Source organism: Manis pentadactyla, chromosome 9 (genome assembly GCF_030020395.1).
Source record: "Manis pentadactyla isolate mManPen7 chromosome 9, mManPen7.hap1, whole genome shotgun sequence".
NCBI classification, from domain to species: Eukaryota; Metazoa; Chordata; class Mammalia; order Pholidota; family Manidae; genus Manis; species Manis pentadactyla.
Genome location: NC_080027.1, coordinates 118,761,998 through 118,774,747, shown reverse-complemented (window position 1 = coordinate 118,774,747; position 12,750 = coordinate 118,761,998). Strand labels below are relative to the sequence as shown.

At 42.3% G+C, this 12,750-nt stretch overlaps 1 protein-coding gene across 3 annotated transcripts in view; it reads left to right on the top strand.

Annotated features, from left to right (window-relative positions):
* UTP25 (UTP25 small subunit processome component) overlaps nt 1–10,923 on the top strand; it is a 38,808-nt gene extending 27,885 nt beyond the window's left edge. For 2 of the 3 annotated variants that reach the window (XM_036912416.2, XM_057508010.1), the window contains exon 12: nt 10,345–10,923. In XM_036912416.2, the coding sequence (XP_036768311.2) occupies nt 10,345–10,588 (244 nt within the window). In that variant the 3' untranslated portion in view covers nt 10,589–10,923. The remainder of the gene's footprint in view (nt 1–10,344) is intronic. The other variant, XM_036912417.2, reaches the window with a different exon arrangement.
* Nucleotides 10,924–12,750: the final 1,827 nt, after the last annotated feature.

The window sequence follows — 12,750 nt, the reverse complement described above, 5'->3', positions numbered from 1 at the left end:
TCTCCAAATTCTTGGTTGAGTTCCAACAGTATAGATCCAGTCAAATTTGTTGTTTTACTGTATGCACAGGCCAGCTTAGATATCTCCTTCATTCCCATGGCAAGTCCAGGAACTGGTGGGATGAGTGCATCTACAGCTGTAGCAGTGCGTGGATCTTTGTTGGGGTTTTTTGATGATCATCTTCTGGCATGAGTCTTCCCGAGAGTGCTGATGTTGGAAGTTCTTTTTCATATCGTATCTTAGTTCATTTTCGGGGTAGCCCAATTAGGCTTTGATCCTCTGTATAAACACAAACAGACCCTTTGCCTACACTTTTATATGCCCTTTATACCCTTGTGTAGAACTCGTTGGAGGTTACCACACAGGAACTGCCCTTTTTTTTTTTTTTTTTGCTTTGTTTTTGGTATCACTAATCTACACTTACATGACGAATATTATGTTTACTAGGCTCTCCCCTATACCAGGTCTCCCCTATAAACCCCTTTACAGTCACTGTCCATCAGCATAGCAAAATGTTGTAGAATCACTACTTGCCTTCTCTGTGTTGTACAGCCCTCCCTTTTCTCCTACTCCCCCATGCATGTTAATCTTAATACCCCCCTAATTCTCCCCCCTTATCCCTCCCTACCCACCCATCCTCCCCAGTCCCTTTTCCTTTGGTACCTGTTAGTCCATTCTTGAGTTCTGTGATTCTGCTGCTGTTTTGTTCCTTCAGTTTTTCCTTTGTTCTTATATTCCACAGATAAGTGAAATCATTTGGTATTTCTCTTTCTCCGCTTGGCTTGTTTCACTGAGCATAATACCCTCCAGCTCCATCCATGTTGCTGCAAATGGTAGGATTTGCCCTTTTCTTATGGCTGAGTAGTATTCCATTGTGTATATGTGCCACCTCTTCTTTATCCATTCATCTATCGATGGACATTTAGGTTGTTTCCAATTCTTGGCTATTGTAAATAGTGCTACGATAAACATAGGGGTGCATTGGTCTTTCTCATACTTGATTGCTGCATTCTTAGGGTAAATTCCTAGGAGTGCAATTCCTGGGTCAAATGGTAAGTCTGTTTTGAGCATTTTGATGTACCTCCATACTGCTTTCCACAATGGTTGAACTAACTTACATTCCCACCAGCAGTGTAGGAGGGTTCCCCTTTCTCCACAGCCTCGCCAACATTTGTTGTTGTTTGTCTTTTGGATGGCAGCCATCCTTACTGGTGTGAGGTGATACCTCACTGTAGTTTTAATTTGCATTTCTCTGATAATTAGCAATGTGGAGCATCTTTTCATGTGTCTGTTGGCCATCTGTATTTCTGTTTTGGAGAACCGTCTGTTCAGTTCCTCTGCCCATTTTTTAATTGGATTATTTGTTTTTTGTTTGTTGAGGCGTGTGAGCTCTTTATATATTCTGGACATCAAGCCTTTATCGGATGTGTCATTTTCAAATATATTCTCCCATACTGTAGGGTTCCTTTTTGTTCTATTGATGGTGTCTTTTGCTGTACAGAAGCTTTTCAGCTTAATATAGTCCCACTTGTTCATTTTTGCTGTTGTTTTCCTTGCCCGGGGAGATATGATCAAGAAGAGGTCACTCATGTTTATGTCTAAGAGGTTTTTGCCTATGTTTTCTTCCAAGAGTTTAATGGTTTCATGACTTTCATTCAGGTCTTTCATCCATTTTGAGTTTACTTTTGTATATGGGGTTAGACAATGGTCCAGTTTCATTCTCCTACATGTAGCTGTCCAGTTTTGCCAGCACCATCTGTTGAAGAGACTGTCATTTCGCCATTGTATGTCCATGGCTCCTTTATCAAATATTAATTGACCATATATGTCTGGTTGATGTCTGGATTCTCTAGTCTGTTCCATTGGTCTGTGGCTCTGCTCCTGTGCCAGTACCAAATTGTCTTGATTACTATGGCTTTATAGTAGAGCTTGAAGTTGGGGAGTGAGATCCCCCCTACTTTATTCTTCTTTCTCAGGATTGCTTTGGCTATTCGGGGTCTTTGGTGTTTCCATATGAATTTTTGAATTATTTGTTCCAGTTCATTGAAGAATGTTGCTGGTAGTTTCATAGGGATTGCATCAAATCTGTATATTGCTTTGGGCAGGATGGCCATTTTAACGATATTAATTCTTCCTAGCCACGAGCATGGGATGAGTTTCCATCTGTTAGTGTCCCCTTTAATTTCTCTTAAGAGTGACTTGTAGTTTTCAGAGTATAAGTCTTTCACTTCTTTGGTTAGGTTTATTCCTAGGTATTTTATTTTTTTTGATGCAATTGTGAATGGAGTTGTTTTCCTGATTTCTCTTTCTGTTGGTTCATTGTTAGTATATAGGAAAGCCACAGATTTCTGTGTGTTGATTTTGTATCCTGCAACTTTGCTGTATTCCGATATCAGTTCTAGTAGTTTTGGGGTGGAGTCTTTAGGGTTTTTTATGTACAGTATCATGTCATCTGCAAATAGTGACAGTTTAACTTCTTCTTTACCAATCTGGGTTCCTTGTATTTCTTTATTTTGTCTGATTGCCGTGGCTAGGACCTCCAGTACTATGTTAAATAACAGTGGAGAGAGTGGGCATCCCTGTCTAGTTCCCGATCTCAGCGGAAATGCTTTCAGCTTCTCGCTGTTCAATATAATGTTGGCTGTGGGTTTATCATATATGGCCTTTATTATGTTGAGGTACTTACCCTCTATTCCCATTTTGCTGGGAGTTTTTAACATGAATGGATGTTGAACTTTGTCAAATGCTTTTTCAGCATCTATGGAGATGATCATGTGGTTTTTGTCTTTCTTTTTGTTGATGTGGTGGATGATGTTGATGGGCTTTTTAATGTTGTACCATCCTTGCATCCCTGGGATGAATCCCACTTGGTCATGGTGTATGATCCTTTTGATGTATTTTTGAATTCGGTTTGCTAATATTTTGTTGAGTATTTTTGCATCTACGTTCATCAGGGATATTGGTCTGTAGTTTTCTTTTTTGGTGGGGTCTTTGCCTGGTTTTGGTATTAGGGTGATGTTAGCTTCATAGAATGAGTTTGGGAGTATCCCCTCCTCCTCTATTTTTTGGAAAACTTTAAGGAGAATGGGTATTATGTCTTCCCTGTATGTCTGATAAAATTCTGAGGTAAATCCATCTGGCCCAGGGGTTTTGTTCTTTGGTAGTTTTTTGATTACCGCTTCAATTTCGTTGCTGGTAATTGGTCTGTTTAGATTTTCTGTTTCTTCCTGGGTCAATCTTGGAAGGTTATATTTTTCTAGGAAGTTGTCCATTTCTCCTAGGTTTCCCAGCTTGTTAGCATATAGGTTTTCATAGTATTCTCCAATAATTCTTTGCATTTCCGTGGGGTCCGTCGTGATTTTTCCTTTCTCGTTTCTGAAACTGTTGATTTGTGTTGACTCTCTTTTCTTCTTAATAAGTCTGGCTAGAGGCTTATCTATTTTGTTTATTTTCTCGAAGAACCAGCTCTTGGTTTCATTGATTTTTGCTATTGTTTTATTCTTCTCAATTTTATTTATTTCTTCTCTGATCTTTATTATGTCCCTCCTTCTGCTGACCTTAGGCCTCATCTGTTCTTCTTTTTCCAATTTCGATAATTGTGACATTAGACCATTCATTTGGGATTGGTCTTCCTTTTTTAAATATGCTTGGATTGCTATATACTTTCCTCTTAAGACTGCTTTTGCTGTGTCCCACAGAAGTTGGGGCTTAGTGTTGTTGTTGTCATTTGTTTCCATATATTGCTGGATCTCCATTTTGATTTGGTCATTGATCCATTGATTATTTAGGAGCGTGTTGTTAAGCCTCCATGTGTTTGTGAGCCTCTTTGCTTTCTTTGTACAGTTAATTTCTAGTTTTATGCCTTTGTGATCTGAAAAGTTGGTTGGTAGGATTTCAATCTTTTGGAATTTTCTGAGGCTCTTTTTGTGGCCTAGTATGTGGTCTATTCTGGAGAATGTTCCATGTGCACTTGAGAAGAATGTATATCCCGCTGCTTTTGGATGTAGAGTTCTATAGATGTCTATTAGGTCCATCTGCTCTACTGTGTTGTTCAGTGCTTCCGTGTCCTTACTTATTTTCTGCCCAGTGGATCTATCCTTTGGGGTGAGTGGTGTGTTGAAGTCTCCTAGAATGAATGCATTGCAGTCTATATCCCCCTTTAGTTCTGTTAGTATTTGTTTCACATATGCTGGTGCTCCTGTGTTGGGTGCATATATATTTAGAATGGTTATATCCTCTTGTTTGACTGAGCCCTTTATCATTATGTAGTGTCCTTCTTTATCTCTTGTTACTTTCTTTGTTTTGAAGTCTATTTTGTCTGATATTAGTTCTGCAACCCCTGCTTTCTTCTCACTGTTGTTTGCTTGAAATATGTTTTTCCATCCCTTGACTTTTAGTCTGTACATGTCTTTGGGTTTGAGGTGAGTTTCTTGTAAGCAGCATATAGATGGGTCTTGCTTTTTTATCCATTCTGTTACTCTGTGTCTTTTGATTGGTGCATTCAACCCATTAACATTTAGGGTGACTATTGAAAGATATGTACTTATTGCCATTGCAGGCTTTAAATTCGTGGTTACCAAAGGTTCAAGGTTAGCCTCTTTAGTATCTTACTGCCTAACTTAGCTCGCTTATTGAGCTGTTATATACACTGTCTGGAGATTCTTTTCTTCTCTCCCTTCTTGTTCCTCCTCCTCGATTCTTCATATGTTGGGTGTTTTGTGCTGTGCTCTTTCTAGGAGTGCTCCCATCTAGAGCAGTCCCTGTAAGATGTTCTGTAGAGGTGGTTTGTGGAAAGCAAATTCCCTCAGCTTTTGTTTGTCTGGGAATTGTTTAATCCCACCATCATATTTGAATGATAGTCGTGCTGGATACAGTATCCTTGGTTCAAGGCCCTTCTGTTTCATTGTATTAAATATATCATGCCATTCTCTTCTGGCCTGTAGGGTTTCTGTTGAGAAATCTGACGTTAGCCTGATGGGTTTCCCTTTATAGGTGACCTTTTTCTCTCTAGCTGCCTTTAACACTCTTTCCTTGTCCTTGATCTTTGCCATTTTAATTATTATGTGTCTTGGTGTTGCCCTTCTTGGATCCTTTCTGTTGGGGGTTCTGTGTATATCCTTGGTCTGTTCGATTACTTCCTCCCCCAGTTTTCAGCAATTATTTCTTCTAAGATACTTTCCATCTCTTTTCCTCTCTCTTCTTCTTCTGGGACCCCTATAATACGGATATTGTTCCTTTTGGATTGGTCACACAGTTCTCTTAATATTGTTTCATTCCTGGAGATCCTTTTGTCTCTCTCTATGTCAGCTTCTATGCGTTCCTGTTCTCTGGTTTCAATTCCATCAGTGGCCTCTTGCATCCTATCCATTCTGCTTATAAACCCTTCCAGAGTTTGTTTCATTTCTGCGATCTCCTTTCTGGCATCTGTGATCTCCCTCCGGACTTCATCCCATTTCTCTTGCGTATTTCTCTGCATCTCTGTCAGCATGTTTATGATTCTCATTTTGAATTCTTTTTCAGGGAGACTGGTTAGGTCTGTCTCCTTCTCTGGTGTTGTCTCTGTGATCTTTGTCTGCCTGTAGCTTTGCCTTTTCATGGTGATAGGAATAGTCTGCAGAACTGGGACGAGTGACGGCTGGAAGGACTTCCTTTCTTGTTGGTTTGTGGCCCTCCTCTCCTGGGAGAACAGCGGCCTCTAGTGGCTTGTGCTGGGCAGCTGCACGCAGACAGGGTTTCTGCTTCCTGCCCGGCTGCTATGGAGTTAATCTCCGCTGTTGCTGTGGGCGTGGCCTGGCTCGGGCAGCTACTCCAAAATGGTGGAGTCGCGTTGGAGCAGGAGCGGCTGGGAGGCTATTTATCTCCGTAAGGGGCCTCCCTGCTCCCTGCAGCCCAGGGGTTAGGGTGCCCAGAGATCCCGGATTCCCTACCTCTGGATTAAGTGGCCCGCCCTGCCCCTTTAAGACTTCCAAAAAGCACCCGCCAAAACAAAACAACGCCCACCAAAAAAAAAAAAAAAAAAATGTTTATAATTAAAAAAAAAGAAAAATGTTTTTAATTAAAAAGGAAAAAAAAAAAAAGTGGTCGTTCGTTTTTCTTTATTCTCCGGTGCCAGCCTCAGGCCTCTGCTCACCGGTCTTGCTGCCCTGTTTCCCTAGTATTGGGGGCCCTGTCCCTTTAAGACTTCCAAAAAGCGCTCGCCAAAACAAAACAGCAAAAAAGCAAAAAAAAAAATGGTCGCGTGCTTTTCTTATGTCCTCTGTCGCCCAGCCTCCAGTGCCTGCTCACTGTTCTTGCTGCCCTGTTTTCCCAGTATCGAGCGCCCTGCGCTCTGGCCCGGATGGCTGGGGCTGGGTGCTCGGCAGTCCTGGGCTCCGTCTCCCTCCTGCTCTGCCTGCTCTTCTCCCTCCGGGAGCTGGGGGGAGGGGCGCTTGGCTCCCGCGGGGCCGGGGCTTGTATCTTACCCCCTTCGGGAGGCGCTGGGTTCTCTCAGGTGCGGATGTGGTCTGGATATTGTCCTGTGTCCTCTGGTCTTTATTCTAGGAATGGTTGTCAGTGTTATATTTTCATAGATATATGTGGTTTTGGGAGGAGATTTCCGCTGCTCTACTCACGCCGCCATCTTCCGCCCCTCCTCTCTCTTCTATCTAGTTTTTTGAGGAACCTCCCTACTGCTTTCCACAGCGGTTATACCAATTTGCATTCCCACCATGATGTAGGAGGGTTCCTGTTTCTCCGCATCCTTGTCAGCATTTGTTGTTTCTTGTCTTTTGGATGGTGGCCATTCTAACTGGTGTGTGGTGATACCTCATTGTGGTTTTAATTTGCATTTCCTTGATGAAGAATCATACATTTCATTTAGCTAACATGCAGTTCTCAAGTGGGAGCATTTTTGCTCTCCAAGGGACATTTGGCAATATCTGGAGACATTTTTGGTGGTCACACCTGGTGGGTTGTTCTGGTGGTTGCAGTGGACTGAGGCCAGGATGCTGCTCAGGACAGCCCCTACACCAAAGAGTGATCTGGCTCAGAATGTCCATAGTGCAGAGGTTAAGAAACCCTAATCTAGAATAATTCAATGTTTTTCCTTTGTCATGACATTGACATAAGTCCCTCTGGGAGCTTTTAAAAATTGAAGTGCCCAGGTTATACCCCAGTGCCAATTAAATAACTGGGGTTGGAGATCAAGCATAGGTATTTTTAAAAAACAAACAGGTGATGCAATGTACAGCAAAGTTGGGGACCACTGATCTAGAATAAACATTTTTTGGTAAGAATTTTAGATAGAAGATAATGTATACTTCCCACCACATCTCATCAAAAAACACATGTGTCCGTTTATCCCATTTATGGTGATGCTAAATGTAATCACTTGGTCCTGGTGGGTCTGCTAGATCTCTCCATTGGAAAGATACCTTTTCTATGTATTTAATAAGTAATCTATGAAGTGTGTATTGCATCCTTGTTAATGGTCACATAGTATTACACTGTATGGATATATAATTAACCCAGTTGCCTTTTAATGCACATAGGTTTTTTCTTTCCTGCTGTTATATATAGTACTGCTGAGAACATCCCTGTGCATAGTTGATGGCATAGTTACTTAGTAATTTACTTAGAATAAATTTGGAAAGGAAACTTGGCGCAAAGGCTGTACACGGTTAACCATTTGCTGAATGTTGGCACTTACTTGCTCCCTCCCTTTTTCCCCCCGTATCTTTTCCCCTCCCTGATTCTCTCTCTCTCTCTCCCTCTCCCCACTCCCCTCCCCCCCTCCCCCCACTGGCCTAGTCCTGAAAAGCCCCACTTTTTGTCAGTGACTTAGGCAGAATGACACCTCATTGGTTTAATGTCTTCTTCCTGTTTTTGTGCTTTTTGTAATTGTCATTGGACGTAGAGGCTGAGGTGAGCAATACATATGCCCAGGTACACCTCTGTCAGACCACCAGTGTGGGAGTTGTGAATCTAGCCGGGATTGGTTGTTATAGAATCTTCCATGTAACACACAGTCAGATTGCATCAGCAGACAGTGGCTTAGTGGGGGGCCCAGGGTGCTAGAGGGTCTCTTCTTGGTGTCCTCATCCCTCCCAGCTTTCACCAGCCCTGCACCTGTACAGAGGAGGTCTCTCTGGGCTTTTGCCCCTCAGTTTAGGCAGACCCTGTTCATTCTGGGCTGTGGAGGTGGTACTTTCTCAGGGTTCCCAAACCATCTGCCGTGGCAGCCAAACTCTTATTGTGTGTCTGTGAGGGGTCTTGGTGGGAAGGACCTCCCTGCTTTTGTGCAATTACAAAAAGCACAGAAACAGGAAGAAGACATTAAACCAATGAGGTGTCATTCTGCCTAAGTCACTGACAACAAGTGGGGCTTTTCAGGACTAGGCCAGTGGGCAGGGGGGGAAGTGGGGGGAGAGAGAGAAAAAGTGTGTCAGGGAGGGGAAAAGAGGCAGCAGGCCTCTACTTACATCAGAGCAGGATCTTGGGCTGAACAGGTTTCATGCCCGTCTCCAGGGACAGACGGCTGTTGCTTTTTAAAATGGGTGTTAAGTCTTTGGTGGGGAGGGATGGGGGTGTGGGTTTACTACCCCCTCTCTTACAGGCAGATAACTTTTGCTTCATCCACTTTGCACCAGCAGTTGACCTTTGCCCTTCTCCCATCGGCTTCAGGCATTTGCTCCCTAGAACACACCGGTCTGGGAAGTGAGTGAGGTCTCCTGTCTGCATCACCAATGGGTCTCTCTCAGGTCTTCTGCCTTGTCTCAGTCTTTCTTCACAGCTCCCAAGGGAGGCCTCTGGAAAAGAACTCACAAGTGAATGTGAACTAAAGGATTGTCCAGGGATCCCAAGAATTCTGACTGTCATGAAAACCGACATTTGCCCTTTAAGAATTTTTTTAAAGTGTAGCTGGTTTCTTCCTACCATTTTTGTGGCATCTGCCCTGTTCCCCCTGTGCTCTGACAAGGCTGAAGTAGTTTGTGTGTCCTGTCTTTCTTTAGAGAGTTTGTCACTGTGGAGTTCAGTCCGGGATGGACTGAAGTGGGCCTATAGTAGCTCTTGAGATCTGCCTGGTTGCACTTCTCTTCCCAACTCCAAGTTCAGCAACATGACATGGCTTGAAATTGGCTATGGTGAGAGTGTTTACACCACAGAAATGGGCAAATGCTTCAAATTAGCACCCTCTCTCCCCTACTGAGAACCAGTTACTAAACATAAACCAGCAAACCAGTGAAGTACCTCACCTGGTTGCCTCATGACGTCAACTGTTTGAAGAAAACAGGTTCAAGAAAAGGAATACTTTTGTAGATTATCTGGGTTTTTCTTTTGTGTGGGAGCAGTATTCTCTTGAATTGTACACATACTAAGCAGAAAATGGAACCTAAAGTTTGTTTTTGTTTGATAACTAAGTGAGGTAAAACGGTGCTCGAGTTCATTAGCCATTAGAATTCCTTCTTTATGGAAAAATGATATTGAAAGGTGGACCAAGTAATGGATTGCAGTTAGAGTTTGGAAGAGGAGAATCTCTAGAGAGAGCAGGATGAGTCATGGGATAAAAGACAAAGCTTATCCTCTGTGAATAAAAATCCCAAGGGAGTCTAACATCAGCAATGTATGAAAGCCTAACAGGAAAATCAGAGCCTTGTCAACTATAAAATCTTTTGTTTTGGGGCCCCAGAGGGAACAGTTGACCTCAACCTGAAACATATGGTGAGTCCCTAGGGTCTGTACTCCGCCCTCCCATCTCCCCACCTCCAGGCAGCACTGTGCAGCAGGGAAAGTGCATAAGCTATTGTAACTAATTACTTTCCCATAATGCCTAATGGGTCCTTAGGCAGGGTTTTGTAAATGGATGAACTTGGGACATCTGCCATAGAGTTAATATGTCTGTAGAGTGACAAGAAAAGACTAATGGGAATGCATTTACAGTTTATGCAGTTTATTTTAATGTACTGACTCTGACCTCATCTCTATTGCAGAACATTCTGTTTTGTCTGATTATAATAAGCATAATGTTAAATTGTAAGTGCCTGCTTTTTAATTTTTCTGTGACAGATTTTTAATCTTAATTTACTATTCTTTCCCACCCTGCCTCATTCTACCTAAAGTAGGCTCAAGAAATGCACATTGATAATTATCTTAGGCCAAACATTAGGAATTCAAATATGTTGTCAAAAAAATAAGCCCTTCCAGCTCAAGACAATAATCTGTGGATCTGTGGTCTGTTATCTGTGATGTTATCTTCTTGCTCCTTGAGCACAAAGCAGCAAGAGAACTTTGTGCTTTCAGGACTCTTAGGCAGCTTTTCTGTACCTTTTCTCAAGTAGATACAGCCTCTCTTTCCTCCTCTAACAGGTACACAATAAAAGGCATCAGGAACCTGATTTTCTATGAACTGCCCACATATCCCCACTTCTACAGTGATGTCTGTAACATGCTGAGGGCCACCAGCAGAGGAGAGGAAGCTGCCTGGACCTGCACCGTCCTCTATGCCAAGTACGATGCCCAGAGGCTGGCCGCTGTGGTTGGCGTGGAGCGGGCTGCGCAGATGCTGCAGTCCAAGAAGAGCGTCCACCTCTTTATTACTGGAGAAACATGAGAACGGGTTGGACGGGAAATATTTGGCATGATACATAATGCCTGATTCTGCGCCACTTGGCCCCAGTTCTGACCACCTTTGCGGGAGAAGACTGCCGCAGGAGAGGAGCACCAGGCCACGCCATCGCGGATACGGCTTTCTTTCCAGGTCATACGCCCCTGAGAAGCTAAATGTAAACCAAATTTTGGTGAATCATATCCTTCAGAGGTCAGGAGGGAGCTGAAGGGGCTCTGAGAAGTGGAGAGAAGGAAACTTCTACTTGTGAATCTTTTGTAAGCCATAAATTCTTCTACTGTGTTGTATCTCTAATTTATTACATTTGGTAAATTCTTTCAGATCTGCCTGTTTCTGTTGGACACTTAAAGTAAGGCGTACATGTTGTTGCTTATGAGAACACATTGTGAGAAACTGGGAGGCTTGCTGCTGAATATCATCTTAATTTTGGATTGCACAGGTTTTGCAAAACTATTTTTTTTCCCCCCACGAAACCTTTTTTAAACCTTAAATAGCCTAGAAGAGTCCATTCATTAACTGAAAATATTTTTAACTCATAATAAACATTTTAGTTAAAATATTCCTGTAAAAATCATGTTATTTAAAATGGCATTAATGTCTACTCTTATTTCACAAAATAATTTTGTGGAACTATTGAAGTAGCCATTGTCAGCATCACTGTCTATATCATTCCTATAAGTCATTTTGTAAGTCAGATAACAGTTAACAATGAAAAGGAAGTTGTACTTTTCAAAACATTTTTATTTTAAAATATTCCCGGAAAGTTTACAAGTAAAGAATCTGAACTGTTTGAGTAAATTGCCAACTGCATGGAGCTATTACTCCTTAAAATGACCCCTGAACCTAGTGTGTATTTCCTATAAACAAGGACATTTTTCTGTGTAATCACAATCTAGTTAGGAAATTGCCATTAATACCTGATTACCATCTGATCCCTGGGCCCCATTCATGTTCTGTCAAATGTCCCAATAATGTTCTTTATAGCAAAAGGATGCAGTTTGGAATCACATTGCCTTTAGTTGTCGTGTTTGTGTAGTGTCCTTTATTCTGGAATAGTGCCACAGCTTTCCATTGGCCTTCTGGGCCTTCACATTTTGGAAGATCATAGGCCAGTTATTTTGGTTGATGTGCCCTTGTGAATAGGTTTCGTTTATGCATCTTTGGCAGCAACAGCACAGAAGCGATGCTGTGTCCTCCCCACTGCAAATCATCAGGTGACTCACGATTGCCACCTGTCCCATCAGTGGTGATGCTAACTGACCATTTGTTTCAGGTGGTGTTCGCCAGGCTTTTCCAGTGTAGAGTTTCTCTTTCCCCCTTTATTAACCTATGTCGTGTGGACTCCTAAGTTTCATCTTTTATTCAGTGGGTTATAACCCAACACTATCATTTCTTTAGGTGCTTACATGGTCACAGACATGGCCAGCCAGACACCTCCAGGCAGGCTTGTGCGCCTTTTTGTTTGCCATCTCCCCCACCCCGCATACTTGGGCATTTCTTTATTTCCTGACAAAGTAAGATATTTCAAGTTTGTCTTGTCGTTTCCCTACTCCAGCCCTGCTTCTTTTAGTGGACTATTATTCTAAAGCTAAGATTTGAGTACTTGGTGTGCTCAGTACTGTTGTGTGGGCACTGGTCCCAGGCCATCTCGGGGGTCGTATTTGCACGTGTGTGTGTATACATGCATGCATGCAGCATCTACATTTATTTCTGTATCTGCCTATTGCAAATCATGAGCCACACCGGGGAGCTGATCCCAGTCAGACTCCACAAAGTTCCTTCTGTCTTTCTCCCTTTCCATTGTTTGTAAGTCCCTTCTCAGAGAGCGAGACACATGGCTCCCATTAGTTTCAATGGAAGAGTCCATAATTGCTACAGATTTTCTTCTACTTGGACACTTAAAATTGCTTATCAAAAAATAGAAATCACTTTTGGAGTCATCTTTCTGCTAAATATGTAAACAGGCGTTTTTATTTCTCTCTTTCCTCAACATGGAAAGTAGAACTATTCATTGCATATATAGAGGGATTCCTGAAGTTCCAAAAAATTAGGTGTCAGTCATAAGCTGACTGAATCCATGCTACAAAGAACTTTGTATATACAAGTGCCCTGTAGTTATCTGCATATTGTGCTGCCGTTTACCTTAG